The sequence below is a fragment of the Falco rusticolus genome, chromosome 1, assembly GCF_015220075.1.
Source record: "Falco rusticolus isolate bFalRus1 chromosome 1, bFalRus1.pri, whole genome shotgun sequence".
In the NCBI taxonomy this organism is placed as follows: Eukaryota; Metazoa; Chordata; class Aves; order Falconiformes; family Falconidae; genus Falco; species Falco rusticolus.
The window spans coordinates 115,677,465-115,693,471 of NC_051187.1; the positions used below are offsets into that span (position 1 = coordinate 115,677,465).

Genomic DNA, 16,007 nt, shown 5'->3' on the forward strand with positions numbered 1-16,007 from the left:
AGGATGCTCACGTTACGTATTCTAACCTGTGTAAGGAAACAGATGGATTGCTGCAGTCGGCTTGAACGCTGAATAAGCTGGATGTCAAACTGCAGGCACTTCCTTACACATAGAACTCTTCCTTGACATCTTCTTGTGGCCTAGTCCCTGCCTGGGCTTCATCTCCTGGGAAAGAAAAGTATTATATTCTAAACTTCCTAGGAAATTTGAAATAAGCCAGTGCTTGTTCATGGCACTGCATTTTCTTTATTAACAAAACACTATTATCAAAGGAATATTTAAAATATATTTTGCTTAAATGGCAGTTGTTAACCTTCCTGGTAATCAAGCCCTAGGAAAAGAGGGGGAGCCTCAATCAGTGTTAATATTCAGCAGCAATCTAAAGGGATCTTTCAACACTTAAAGGAGTGAAGATGTGTCAGGTTAGTATTGAGATAATAGAGTAATAAATCAGACCTCTGGGATTTTCTGTTTCCTGCCAAGTATAGGCAGACACAGAAGTAATAAAGCAAAAAATATATATTTGGATCTCCAGTGATACTTTGCAGAAGTCCAGGTGGTTTCTTTGTGACTTAGAAAAGAATGCCTCATTTCTGAAATGTGGTGAAATGCAGAACTGGAGAAACATTTTGACCTTTAAGACCTTTTTCTGGTGAAAAATTCACATTAAGTGATGTTGTGAGTTTATGTTGACTTTGATAAATCATTCATTTTAGAGTGGGGCCTTCTCTTTCCAGAGAAAATATTTTCCAGAAAATATATTTTTTCTGGAATTTTTATTTAAATAAAAATCTCTAAAAAAATAGATTGGAATCCAGATTACTTGGAATTTTGTCCCTTTTCCATTAAACCAAAAATATTTTTTGTTTAAACAGAGGAGAATTTTTTATGATAGATTTTGTCGCTTTGCTGGTGAACAGAATCTGTATAAAAGACTTGGGATAAATCAGTGGGTTTTGCTGCCAGAAAGCTTGTACATGCCAGATTTACAATTCCAGCTCATACAAATGAGCTCCCAGACCCTGGCGGGAGATAGCAACTTGTATTTTTACACATCCCAAGATGTGTGATATGGCTGATGATACGCACAAACCAGTGCTCTTGAGAGAGTTTGAAGTCTGGGCGGAATGTGATGAGGAGGTAATTCATTAGCTCCATACGATGGCAAGAAAGGGAAGATGAGTGAGCAGGCTTGTTTGACTACGTTCACCTTTCCCCGCAGCAGAGGGGGAAAGGGGTATTTCATCTAGTGAAATGAGTCACATATTCGGTTCTTTAGGTAATTTTTAAAAAAATAATATCTAAACTCCTTTATTGATTTTTGTTTTGCCGGGTAGTTGTTTAAATAAGCTAGAACAACTGGCACTCAAATGATAAGACCTACCATCCTCCTGTCAGTCAGTGCTATAGTAAAGGCCAGAAGATGCCCTCCCTGACCCAGAAGGAGTTGTGAGCTGAGCAGGGGGTGTAAAAGCCCTTCTCACTTATCTCTCTGCGTGTTGGCGAGGCACAGACCTGGGCTTTGTTTTCAAGAATTAAAAGGTCTCTGTTTCTTCACCAATTCCCAACAGGGATGGGCACGTTACTTGCACTCTGGCCCTCCTGGATCTCTGGTGGTACAGCAGTAAGGGAGGAGAAAGAGTGGCAAAGAGGAGCAGAGCTAATAAGGTAGTGAGTGACAAATTTATGCAGGGCCTAAATGGGGATGAGAAAGTTTAATATGATTATTAATTGTTATTGTTTTCTGAAAATGCAAATCTCGACTCAAACCGGCACTGATACAGAAGTCTGGAGTGACAAAGGTCAGGCAATTAGTTTTGTTCCTCCAAGGCAGGGTCCTGCCAGCCCATCGTCTACCAACATCCAACAGTTCTGGGTAAAGAAGCTGTAACTTGGTGCAGAGGCAGCCGGGCAGAGAATGGAGAGATGGATGGGCCGCGCAGTGGGGCAGACGGAGGGGCTCAGCTTGAGCGTTTTGTGTGGCATCTGGAAGGGGAATGTGAGAAGTGGGAGGGCAGCAGCTGGAGAAGCTTATCAGGGTGTATGTCCTTTAATGCATCAGGATCTGTGGTGTGGGTGGCCTCTCTGCTGGCAAAGAGTTTTGTGGCGATTTCAGCAGCACGTGTATTTCTTTCTGACATTTCTTTTTCCCCTTGCAGCACTGGTGATGGTCCTGAATAGCACGAGTGTCAGCTGGAGTGCCCGCATTCAGATTTTCCTTACCTTTTGCAAGCTTGTAGCGATTCTGATAATTATAGTCCCTGGAGTTATCCAGCTAATTAAAGGTATGAAATGAAAAGTAAATGCTTTTAAAGTGCTTTTATCTTTACCCTCCCCGGTCTTTCCCCACCTGCCTCCACCAAATAATGCTTACAGCAGCAAAATCTCTTAATTAGTCTGTGCTTGCTTAACTGAAGCTCTGTACTGTCATGTAATTGATTAGAAGTGGAACTACACTGGGATGAACTGGTATTTCCTTCAGCATGCCAATGAGTCTATTCAGACCAGACCTGGTTTTCAAACGAGTGACAGGATTACTCTTCTCTGGAATTTGCCTTTAGTGTGAACCCTGTGAAAGGGGCAGGGTGGGCTTTAACGGCAGACGGGCATACCCCTACCCAAAGCACGTGCCTGTTCCAGGCAGAATGTGTCTCCTTTAACTGGGCTAGTGCCTAGTCCTGTTCAGTACTGGGTATGTGGTGGCAGAGAGGACTCAGAATTGGGGAATATGTGAAAGAGACAGCGTCATGGATTCTGTTCTACCTCTTTGGTGATGCAAATTGGGAAGTGAAAAGTGCTGTACTGGCAAGAGGAACTGCAGTTAGCTGTTGCTTTTGTGGGCTTCCTGCCTGCAAATACTGGATGCTCATGCTGCATGCATGCTCTACTGCTTCCAAGTGAAAAACTAAAGCATACAGCTAAAAATAGTCTGGGGCTAAACCAAGAGCAGGAAAGGAAAGGGGAAGTGTTTAGAGGGTATCAGAATTACTCTACAGACTTTGCCAATGCTGCTGCATAAGCAAGGAGTGTGAAAGCACACCTTATGCTCTCCCCAGCAGCACCCAGCAGGGACAGGGCTGCACAGGCCTTTCCTTGGCTCCCTGGAGGTTGTTTGGATAAAGCCACGCAGGCAGAGAAACTCTTTTCAGTGACATACGCTCAGCCACCTGAAAAGGCTTTTCCATTACAGCCCTTTCAGCAGCAGGTGTGAGATGGTGACAAGCCCCAGCTCACTCCTGTTACAATAACGCTGGACAATAACTAGACAAACCACAAGAAGCCATTCACCATGAGAGGTCCGAATGAGGAGCACTTTTTAATGAATTGGTGGCAGGTTTTATCTAACAAAAATTCTCACAGTTGTTGGCTCAGTCCCTGGGGATGCTCTTTTACGATGCCTCACAAACACTCCCATCTGAGTCAACAGCACGGCATCAGGCTCTGCCGTGAGCTGTTTCTCAGGGACAGGCAGCTCTCTATGGTTAGCAAGAGACGCTGAAATGAAAGTTTTCTTGCGTAGCTTTCCTCTGCTGATTCACTCTTTCTGTTTTCATGTTCTTCACTTCCTTTCTGGCAGTTGCAATGCTTCTTCCCGCACCTCCTTTCATGTGCAAAATTTCTCTCTGTTCCCAGTCGCCCCATTTGTCCTCGACCTTTGCAGCAGGCCAGACCCGGGTTTGGATGGTGTTTGCTGCCCTTAAGGAGCTCAGAGAGTGTCCCTGACTCCCCACTGGGACCTTCTTCTGGCCACAGCTCCTCCCTTACCCAACAAGCCTTTGCTTCAGTGAGAATTTTGACTGAGGGCTCAGTAAAAACTGGAAAAAGGGTAGAGGAACTGACCCATTGCTAATTTAAGTCTGAATGTATTCTGCTTCTTCCAGCTCCTTTACTGTGGAGGATCATTGCTTCTCGGGAGCATTGGGATATCATAGGGAGGTCTTACAAACCAGAGTGCCTTGTAAATGAATAAGAGCATAACACAATTCTTACATGTTTGCATTTATAGATACGTAATTCTTAATGTGATATTAATAGAATGCTGACTGTAACGTGGTAGGGAGTTACTAATTTTTCAGTGGTATGTATAAGATACTGGCTTTGTTTACCTTGAAAATATAGCTTGTGAGTGAAATGTTAGCAGCGTTCCTTCTGATTTAAATGTTAAACAAGTGAAATTTTCCACAGAAAAAACTGCAGAGCTCATTCTGCTCTTTCATGTTGATGTAAGTCACTGCTGGAGATGACAGTGCAGTGAATGTTGTCAAGCTAAGAATGCTTTGAAAAAAACTAATAGGTCAAATTCTGCTATTGCATGACTAGGGCCACTGTGAAACCTTTTACAATTGCTGGCAGATAACAGCTGCAAGGGTTGGGTCAGAAATTAAGGTCAAGGGCAGAACTTGAAGTTAGTGAACTGTTGGGTGATTAAATGTTCCATGGTGTGATATATTTATTTGTTTTAAAATAGTAGGTGACCAAAGAGCTTATTTTTCAGTATTGTTTTTGTTGATGTTGCAGGAGAAACGCAGCACTTTAAAAATGCCTTTGCTGGGAATGATGCCAGTGTTATGGGATTACCACTTGCTTTCTATTCAGGAATGTATGCCTATTCAGGCTGGTAAGTTGTTGAAACCTCTAAGTATTTGTCCTGAAAACAAACACTAATACGCTTTAACAAAGACATTTATTTATATGAAGAAATGAGTATCACATTCTACCTCTTTTGCCAAACTACTTCATGTAGCAAGGGCAGATCTCACCACTGTTCCATATGCTCAGTAGTTATACTGCAAGCAGCTCTACAAAGGAAATTTTTTTCTTCTCCAGTGTACAATAGGTAAATATGCACTGAGCGCTAAAAAAAATCAGACTTTGGTTTCTGTTCTTAAGACGAGAAATAGAGGCAGCAAGAAAGGTGTGCTCTTAAATTTGCATTAGGTATTTTGATAAAAGGATAAAAAGGGATAATGAAGCTTTACTTTTGTTGAACAGGTCAGTAATTACATGAAAAACTAATCTATGAACAGTTGTAAAGTTGTGTGGACCTCAGCTGTTGCTTTGTAAAAGTAGTATTTGAAGAATAAGAAGCAAACCACTGTAGCATCAGTATAGACCACAAAACAAGTTAAAAACCTAGATTTGTATGCCAAAACTAGATTCTTATGCCTCTTGCTCTGAGACAATTAGGCCTCACTTAAAAAGAAGAGCTACTGGCTTCCATAGAAGTCAAGTGCTATTGACTGTGAGCAGTGTGAGAATCTGCCTTCATGTGTCCTGCTCAGAACTTTCTTTCAAGTTCTTTTCCTCTCCCCCACCAAAGTACACAGAAGCCCGTCTGAAAGGTGCTGCCGCTCTTCAAATCTGCCATACGATTTATTCGTGCTTAGTGAGGGCCCCCCACCGCACAGTGCCAGCGTGCGTTTGCAGCAGCAGGGGAGGGGGATGACTACAATGCACCGAGTGGGCTTGTTTTGAGATAGCTTTGTCTGCAGGTCTTCCCTCTCCTTTCCATAGCCTCACAGACAGCCAAGTTCTTTACCTTGCACAAAAGGTGAAGGCTGAGAGATAAGGGGGTTTTTTATTTAATTCGGAGGCACAATGCGCCAAGCATTTGAGTTCTCTGCCTGTCTGTAACTCTCCGCTTGCAGGAGCATTTATAAACATGCACAAGTGAAGTACCGGACAGAACTTTTGTATTAAATGGTGGAGGGGGGGAACCCAAGAGAGTCCAAAGCCTTTATCTGTGATAGATATAGAAGAGAAAGAGCCTGGCTTTTGAAGCCTCAAAGAAGTTGAACTCATCATGCGACAGTCTCTACCTCCTCCTTTCTCTCTTATATAACCACCTCTGTCCATCATAGCCATAACATGTGATGGTTTCTCACTTTTAAAATAGTAACCTAACTGTATGTTTTGTATGAAGGCAGTTTTAAAAGCTCATTAATATCAATCACCAAGGCAGAGTTTGTGTACTGTAAATGCCACATAAAAATACTGTTATTCTGTTGCTTATTTCCCATCTTCCATTTTCCAGCTATCGTTCCAAACTCTTACAACAAAAATAATCTCTGTTTTTCCTTTACACCTTCTGACTTTTATTTCAAGGTCCTTATTTGCCACTTATAAAAGAAATTAGCAGGAAAAGACCTGATTTGGCTAGTGGTTCTTCCCAGCTGCCTATTTGTCTTTGTCACCAGCTCAAATCGATTGCCTCAGAGCACAGGAGAGCAGACCATTAAGTGGAGTGTCAATACCCTTGCGCTATCAGTTTCATGGGGCTGTATCAATCCAATAAACTGAATGCAAAGGAGTGTTGCAAGTGTTGGTGTTGTGTCCCAGGACACAGGCAGAATTCTATGCATAGCCTAAGAGACTATTCGCTGTTAACGATACAGCTTTGAAGAGCAAACCAAAGGTAGTATCTCATATGTGTGGGTTCATCCTGCGAAGAGCAAGTGTAGGTTATTTAGTATAGAAAATGCTGGGTGAAAAAGGACAAGTAGCGAAAAGAACACAAGGAAGCATGTCTTTGCATCAAGAAAAGGACTGATGCAGGTCAAATTACTTCTGTCTAGAAGCAGGACTGAGGCCAGAAAGAAGTAGCTGAGTGTCTTACTCGTCAGAAGCCTTCTCTCCTTTGAACTATCCCAACCTCCCCTTTTGTTCTCTGTGCACTAGCAAGTTTAGAAACAAGGACTGAGGCAGTTGTATAAGATGGCAAATCTAGTTTTACAGAATTTCATGCTCGGTCACAAAATCACACGTTTTTAAAAACCGTGAGTCAGTGCTACCTTGTTCTGCTAACCCATATGTGCTCCAAGACTTGGGATGGAGAAAAGTTCCCAGACTTTCTGCCAGGTCAGGTACCGTTTGTTTATTCACTGTAGCACTGTTGGGTCAGATATCATTTGTCTTCCTGTATAAAAGTAGAAAGCCAGCATAAGCACTGCATTGACTGCTCTGTTTAATTAGCCAGGATGTGACTTTGTGCCCACATCTAAGCCAGGCACATCTGTGTGATCCAGTGATGCACAGACCCAGTGCTAATAAATGCAGAACAGAGGGTTCAGTGACCTTGAGGCTTAGTTTGCTTTGTATGCAGGACCGTGCCCAGTGAGTAGATCCTATGAATTCCCATACGTAGCTGGTTCTACTCTAGCAGCATGCAAGAGACAGGGTGCAGTCTGTACCAGAGGCTGTGCAAGAGCAGGCAGGATTAGCAGCCTGGGTCTGTGATTGCATACGACACACTAGTGTTCAAATCTGGATTTTAGGAGGGTTTATTTCGAGGCTTCTTTTATTTTTATTGTTAAGAAACCTTGCTGAGTACCCTGATGAGAATTTTTCACAATACAACCTGAAACCCTAAAAGGCTACAGCCACAACTGGAGTATGAGGCTTGAGGGTGCATGTGCATTTGGGTAAAGGGTTAGGGTAGACCATAATTTGCCTAGTGTGCCAGGGGGGAAAAAAAATAAAAAATCCATGCCAACATTACCTAGCTTTTGTCTTTTTTCTGCTTTGCTGTCTTTTATAAGAATTACCTTCCTGAGTGTGGGGATGAGGGAAGGTTAATTCTCATGTTCTCCTTAATCCAAATGTGGGTCTGCAAAGTATATTGTCATTAACAGCAGTGCTTAACCAAAAACATTTTCTTGATTCCTTGGGATAGAAATACCAAATCAAAATCTATCAACCCCTTATAATACATTTTATAACTCTTTTCTAGGTTTTACCTCAATTTTGTAACTGAAGAAGTGGAAAACCCTGAAAAGTATGTACTTAATTTTTTCTTAACTTTTGAAAAATGGTCTTAAAGTTTAAAATGCTATAAAAATACTGATCGTCAGAAATTCTGCATGCTGGCCAAGTTGCTTGCATTCCAGAAGATCTGGTATCTATTTGAATTGCAGCTGCTTGAAACTTTGCTATTTTTGGCCTGTCATGACCTTGTTATGTATTCTGATTTTATGTGCACAGAAAGCAGAAAACTAAGTAGATCTCCAGGGCTCTGATTCTCCCCCTCAGGATACAAGGAACCATCCGGTGGCTCCTTTCAGTGGAAGTTACTGGTATCCTGTCAGGGAAATCTAGCCCAAGAAACTTATCTGCTGCAATATTTGGCAGTTTTACTGTGTTTAAATATTAATCAAATACTTAGTTCTACTTGTTTTAGATGTCTCAGAGTTGCAGGATCTTGAATACACATAGCACAGCATTCGGTCCAATTAAGCTGAACAGAGGATATTGGTAGAAGTCTGTTTCAAACCAGAGACAAACACTCTTGCAGTGCCTGTCTGTAAAATATGGAAAGAAAAGCTGTCCTGTTAGGGAGAGTTTGATCTGGCAGATCTGTTTGGGTAGATATGTTTTGGTACATGCAGCCAGTAATGGAACAATATTAAACATTTCTAAAAATTAAAGAAAACATGCCTTGTCAAATCAAATTGAGTTCTTTGAGGAAATTAACAATTTACTTGATTAAAAATTAATGGGTAGATAACATTTTCTTAGGTTTTTAAAATAAGATACCTGGCTGGATACCAAATCACTTACTGTTTAAAAAGACCCCCAGCACTGTACACTCAGAGAATATGAACGTACATATCTAAGAGGTTTAGAGAAACAAACAAAAAAACCCCACAAACAAACCCCAAAGAGCCGTTGGTGGGGAGCATGCAGAAGGTTCTTAGTTAGTTTCGTCAAAGTCTGAACAAAGCCTCGTGCTGGTATTTCCTTCAGAGACCTGAAAATATTTTAAATAAATTGATGATGAAACATGAGGACAGCAGAAAGACTGGCAGACTTCCACTGTTTCAGTGCCTCTGAGGGGTCTTGGGTGTTAATGGGTCTTTAATGTGATCAGGGTACGTATACTGAGGAATGTACAACTGGAAGCTGAAACCAGGCAAATGCAGGTAGAAAATACAGCTTTAATACTTAACAAGGTGGTTAGCTAATCATTAACACAGATACCTATTTACTGTTGGGTTTTTCTTTGGTAGTCTTCAGTTCAGACAGAACACCTTTTTAGCAGCTGTGCTTTAGCAAAACACAAGCCGTTTGGCTTGGTGGAGTGCAGTTGGCCAACATTTCCCAAGCCTGGGACACACAGGAACTCAGGCTAGATGATCCAATAGCAGATCTGCGTTTAACTACCAAAGATCTGTGTGTCTTATAAAGTCAGGAGGCAGACATTTAAAAAAAAAAACAAAACACAAACCAAGACACTTCTTTTTTTCTTACTTTTGAAAAATCATATGGCAGACTGAGTTGAAAAGAAATGTGAAACTAAATGAAGGAGTGAAGTGATTCTGTTCCAAGACTTCTGCTGCTTCAGGAAATTATGGGGAGATGGGTTAGGAGCCAGTCTTGGTGATGTGATCAAAAACGTTTGCTAAAGGCAATATAATTTCTACATTATCATGTGGTTACCATTGATATCGTGTGGTATTTTTGAACATGCACATGCCTAACACCCTTTGGGACTTTTCATTTATGTGTTTCTGCAGTCCTCTTAACTGTATGGTGATTAACTGAAATGATTTGTAATTCTCATTACAGCTATTTTGGTTTATATTGACTATATTTCCTCGTGATTTGAGTCAGAGGAGTGCTTATTTTTGAACATTTTGCCCTCTACTGTGTGGGACAGAAAAGCATAGTTCCTTTTTTTTTTTTTTTTTTCCTTCTCTGACCAAGTACCCATTGAAGCATGTTGTATCACAGTTAAGAAAAGCAGTGTGGGTTAGATTTTGGGGTTTTTTTCATTGCAGCTGGGATGTGAAAGGGGAAAACATTGTTTTCTTCCATCTTGGGAGAGCTTCTTTGTTCTCCATGTAACCCTCGGAGAGCTGCTGAAGTTAATTGTTCTACTAGTGGGGATGCAGGACCAGGGGGCGAGTCACACAGCCTGGCTGGTTCAGCATGTTCTGGGATGGATCTACCAAAAACCAGCTCAATGTTACATGTGCAGTGTTCTTGCAAAGCTGTTAAAGCTTCCCTTCATCCCTCTTCTCCTTGAGGTTGTGATTTGAGAGGATGGGAAGGGAAGATGCCCAGTGTTTGCAGCAGGGTGCCTGGGATCACAGTCTCCACATGAATACATAGTAGAAGAGACTGGGATTTTAATCATGGCTAAATAAGTAGCAGGTGATGGCAGGGCAAGTGGATTGCTACCAGCTGTGTGGATGGAGGCCTCTGCACCACCTGTAAACGGGGATTCTGGACTCTGTTAGCCCAAACCAAGCAATTCAACACAACAGTTGGAATATTTTTTAGTCTAGTTGGCACCCATGAATGACTGTATTGGAAAGACCTCCTGCTGAACGGGGCCCTGCTCCACCACCATTCCCAAAGATACAGGGCAAGGGAATAGTGTGGACTAATCCCAGGGTCAACTGTCTCACCTTCCACCAAACTCAGGGCGGAAGTCAGGTGAGCACTACTATAGGCATTTCTTAGAACTCAACTGCTGCTTTTTTTAGAAGTATTTTTTTGTACCTAAAATGCTGTCTTTCCTTTCATCCTGTTGTATGCCTTATGTAGCTGATTTTAAAAGGGAAGAGGGAAGTACAGGCTTGAACCACCTAGAGTCTGTAACAGCTCCAGGTGTGCAATTTGTAATGTTTGTCAATGGTTAGGGATGCAAATTACTTACAGCGACAGAGGTGAGCACGGTGGTGATGCCGTCTCCGCTGCGCGTGCCAAGGCAAATGTTTGTCTGAGAATCAGTCACAGTTGCATATTTCCAGGTGTGCAGCAGCTTTTAAAGTAGCTGACAGCTGGTGCTGAGATGAATGATCAGCACCGTCCCCATGTTATCCAGCCTGCCTCAAAGGCACAGTGAAGTGTACTGAAAGCGTTGTGGGGAGGATAGCACAGTTACAACAGGGGGGATGCAGAACTGCTCCAGCAGAGAGAGGAGTTACAGCGGAGCTGCCAAGGGGCCACATTTGCTGAGACCTGGCCTTAAACCCCTTTTTATGTGGTGAGTGCTGGGCTCCCTCTCTGCTCTTGTGGTATTGTGGAGGGCGACAGAGAGGGATGAGTCAGGGCCCTAGAATACATCCTGAAATGCATGGGAAGGTGGAAACATCTACTTTTGGATATTAAATTGTTCCAGATAAGGATTGCTTTGTTTGCTGCAGCATGTCCGGCACCAGGAAAGCTTGCTGGAGTACAGCAAGCGCCATTGGAAATGTAGGAGAGAGGCAGGGGAAGGGGGGATGCTCGTGATCCTGCCCGGCTGAAAGCTGCCTTTGTGCTCCAGTGGAGCAGCTGTTTGTACAGGCAGAAAGGGCTCCTGGAGGCTGTGGGAGGCTGTGTAGGTGCAGCAGCCTGCCTAGGAGCAATAAATTGCAGATTTAGGTCTATAAGTAGGATAAATACTATGGGGATGAGGTGCTGAGATACCTAGGCAATGTGAAATCCTAGATGGAGACAGCTGACACAGAGACAGTGGAAATGAGCCAAGTGGATGGGAAGTGCCCTTAAATTATAGAAAGGAGAATGGAAAAAGGGGGAAAAAGATATCTGAAAGTGAATGCTATCACTTTTCGAACAGATTTTTGGAAGTACTGCTGAATTCTCACTTTTGAAATGTCACGGTCTCTTCTTTTGTATAAGAAAAAGGACATTATTATAACCCCAATTATCATAAGATGTAAAAGTAGCTGTTTCTGTCTCCTGCTAAACCCCCTTTTGATGTCTCATTTTTAAGCCTGGACTCATTTCTTTATTCCCCTTTGTTAAAGTGCTTCCCTCATACAGCCTTAGTAGGACCTGAAGCAACATGAAGTTGATGTTTGTTTTACAAGGAGCTGTGGTTGCAGTGTTCAGCTGCTTTAATGTATGATGCTTTTTAAAAGAGACTGAGAAAATTTTATTATCAAGAATATGTGGAACAACGTTGAAGTGTAATAACAAATTACTTTTACTTTTGAAAACTGTGCTTTGCGTATGTGGTCAATAGCGATTGCTGCTTGAAATGAAATATCTGAATAATCCTTGAAGCTGAGCTTCACCAAAATAACCTCATGCAGCCACGTCACGTGCAGCTTTGATCTTTTTGATTTTCTTACATTATAAGGATCAGCCCTACTCAGACTAAGGTCGTATTGTATTGTTTAAATAATAAGTGAATGAAGGAACAGCCAGGGCTCTGAGAGAGAATTTGTCACCTGAAAATTGACAGGAGCCATGTTGCCTGGAGCAGTAAATTTAGAGGACTGGAAATCAAGCATGTTGAACTTTCAAACTCATTTCTTATACACAGTCTTTGAGCTCATCTGTATTCTTGAGCACCCACTCTGTACTCTCAAGAAACCGACCAAGTTTTTTCAATCAAGACCCTAAAAGCAGCTCATGCCTGAACAGCACTCCCCTCCTCCCTTCCCAGGCGGAGCAGAGTCCAGGATCAGTGCTTGGGTTTGTCAGGAACTTTGATGGACTCCAGATGAGAAAATAACACAGGAGTTGTTTTACATTACAGCAATGTCTTCAGAGCCTTGTCAAAGTCGGGGCCAGATTGTGTCAGATGCTGGCCAAAGAGAATCCTGCTTAAAAAAATTATGTTCCGTGTCCTCAGTGTGAGCAGATGATGAGCCTGAATGCTTCACATCATACAGGTTAGGCTCTTGTTGAATAGAAAGAAAGTATTATTTCACCTTAAGGGAAGGGAAACACAGAGTTTAATTCCTTGGTGACTCTAAGGTAGTCTGTGATCAAGTGGGCAGCTAGAGATGTTACAGAATCATGGAATGGTTGGGGTTGGGTGGCACCTCTGGAGGTCATTCTGTCCAACCCCTGCTAAAGCGGGGTCACCCAGAGCGGGCTGCACAGGATCACGTCCAGGCGGGTTCTGAGTGTCTCCAGAGAAGGAGACCCCCCGGCCCCTCTGGGCAGCCTGCCCCAGTGCTCTGCCACCCTCACGGTGAAGAAGTTCTTCCTCCCGTTCAGAGGGAGCTGCCTGTGCCTCAGCGTGTGCCCGTTGCCCCTCGCCCTGTCGCTGGGCACCGCTGAAAGAGCCTGGCCCCGTCCTCCTGCCGCTGGCCCTGAAGATGTCTGCAGCCATCGATCAGAGCCCTCTCAGCCCTCCCTTCCCCAGGCTGAGCAGCCGCGGGTGTCCCAGCCTGCCCTCCCCCGGGAGGTGCCCAGGCCCCTCACCCCCTGCGCAGCCCCCGCCGGGCCCTCCCCAGCAGCTCCCTGTCTCTGGAACTGGGGAGCCCAGCGCTGGGCACAGCACTCCCGGGGCGGCCTCCCCAGGGCAGAGCCGAGGGGCAGGATCCCCTCCCTGCGCCTGCTGGCTACAAATTGATTCACAGTCCTTCTCTAACTCGAAATCATATTATTTCTTCAACAGTGTAAGATGTTGTTAGTGTTGTTGAACTTCGGAAATATTTTTTCCTTCAGTGGTCTTCAATTTCAGTTGTATAAAATGATAGATAGGAGATTTTTAAAGGATGTGGATTCTGAAAATATTTTTCAGCAAAAACTTAGAATCCTCTGCAGTTGCAGTTAAGTAAAGCTACTATGTGGCATAATCCTTTCTTCCCCCTTTTTTTTTTCTCCTCCCCCCCCCATCCCATATCAGGCCATTTCATTTGCAAATATTCTGTGTCTGTTTGTAAAATAACTTTGGTCCAGCCCAGGCAATCTATCATTGTTTAAAAAGTTACACAGTGCAAAGAACATATTATTGAGATGTATAGTGTTTATAAGCCTGCTCTCAGATTGATAAATCATGTCTTGTGCTGTTGAAAAGCCAAGAAATGAATTGCTTTGCTGTGACCTTGGGGTCTGAGATTAGTCAGTTTGTCTATTAGATTTTTCCAGTGTTCTTCGCACTTCATTTATTCCTTCTTTTCTAAGGAACGGAGAAGCGGTAGATGTATAGCAAGTCACCAAGGTTTGATGTCGTCAGACATTTTGTAAAATCAGGATTTCAACATAGTTGATATAATCTGGTTTTATATTCAGTTTAAGTAATGTAAGTGCCATGTCCAATTAACGTGTACTACCCATTTGTATTAATTAAAGCTTAAAGTCACACTTTGCATCTATGAGTGAGAGAAATGTGGTATTAGAGGGTTTTTTTTCAGGGTGTCTAAGCATTATAGAAATGCAGATGGATGGGAGGGGAGCGGTGGCTGAGACACGTCTTCCAGCTCCCTGGTTGTTTGTAGCCATCTGATTTTTGGCACATCACGTTAGGATGCCCCCTCCCTCCAAAATCAATCAGAAACTTGAATTGCACTGTTCCTCACTACTAGTCGAGACCATGGCTAGTTATTCCTAGTACTCATAACAATGAAAAATATTTTTAATGTTAACTGGGAGGACACAAGCCTTTGATTTTTCTGCCTCTCTGCTTCTCTGTTAATTTTTGCTATTTTTAATTTGATGATGAGCTTTACTCTGAAGAGGAATGTTAATAAGATATCGATTATCTTAGGCATCAGAAAAGGAATAAAGTCAGAAGTTTATCCCCCCACAGCTACGCTGTCTGTCATTTCAAACACACTTCACCACTCCTTTTTATTCAGGAGAGACAGACTGAGTAGCTGAAGCACTGAACTGGGACTCAGGAGAACTGGCTCAGGCACAAAATTGCTGTGGAAATGGAGGGTGGGTTACTTCGTCTTGTCTCCTCTTTCCTTCCTTTCTCTCCTCCCCTTTCTAAATCCACTTTATGGAATGGGAGTTACCATCTCCTGGCTTCCTTTTTTTGAGCATTCATGTCCTTCCAAGATCAGGGATAAGTAATGGGCTATAGGGAAGCATTATGAGGAAGTTTTTTTGGATTTAAAAATCTGTGTGCCTACTCCTTGAACTGAAAGCTTTAGCAGATTTACTACACCCTGGGTGTGGCTTCTGTAGGTCCCAGTCCTGTAAAGTCTCATATAATATCAGTGGAACAAGGAGTGTGTGTAGGTCCCTACATGAGTAACTAACACCTGGGTGTGTTCCCCATGTGGATGCAATCTTATTTTTAAATAAACATTGGATGAGCCTTTCCCACGAAGTAGCTGGGCATGCATACAGTTCCTTTAAACCTGACACTGGAAGCAGGTATCCTGCCTAGATACAAGCACAGTAGCTTCGGTACCTGGAGTTTGAAGTCTTCCTTGCATTATTCTGTTCCACTTGCTCATAAAAGATACATTTGACTCCAATTAATTTTCTTCGTGTCAGGCTAAACTGCCAAATACTCAGTGCAGAAGTTATAGGATTACATTGTGATATTTTATCTGAAGATAATCAGACAAATGCTAATCTTTCAAATATTTTGCAAAGCCCATTTGTTCATGTGAATTCATCAGATTACCTTAAAGGGAAAGCCAGGTCAGTTGAGTGAGCATTTGCCTTTTTTCTTTGATATATTATTTGTGTCTTGGGTTATTTTTCTGTTTGAATACTTATTCTCCATCATAGAATGAGGATGTTCTAATTATACACACACACCCCGCTATTCTTGTGTCACTTCAATAATAAAAATCTTATTCTTCCTAAATTTTACTGTAGCTAACAGCATAACAGGCTACAGTTTAATTGCACCCTGTGAGAGGGATAAAATGATAGATTCACAGTCACGTCTTCAGAACTGTAAAATCCTTTAATGGGGAGCTGAAACTGCCAAATAAAGAAAGTAAATTAATTTACTAGGTCAAATATACCTAAAAATCAAACATGGGTTGTGCTATTAGTAAATTGCTTGAAAAAGCATCGTATCTGTGTGTGTTTGAGGGAGAAACAGATAATTACTAGCTCATAGAGGAGCTGCCTTACCAGCATGAGACTGTTCTTGTTAAAATGAACTTTCCTTCACTTTTGCTCTCTCACTAACCTTATTAACTACTTGCTGCTTATGCACCTCACATCGTCAACTCATTCATTATAGTTTTTTATAAATGACTGATAATTCATATCTGAAACAAAGTATTTCAGTCTTGGATGCATGTTTGTGGATGTGTTCAGATTTCTGAAATCTCAGTATAGGAACTAGT

General features: G+C 42.3%; 1 protein-coding gene across 1 annotated transcript in view; it reads left to right on the plus strand.

The window, feature by feature from the left end:
- The window catches only part of SLC7A11 (solute carrier family 7 member 11), a 61,984-nt gene that overhangs the window by 14,007 nt on the left and 31,970 nt on the right, over positions 1-16,007 (plus strand). The window contains exons 4-6 of the mRNA XM_037397702.1: positions 2,160-2,285; positions 4,519-4,618; positions 7,730-7,774. Of these exons, the coding sequence (XP_037253599.1) occupies positions 2,160-2,285; positions 4,519-4,618; positions 7,730-7,774 (271 nt within the window). The remainder of the gene's footprint in view (positions 1-2,159; positions 2,286-4,518; positions 4,619-7,729; positions 7,775-16,007) is intronic.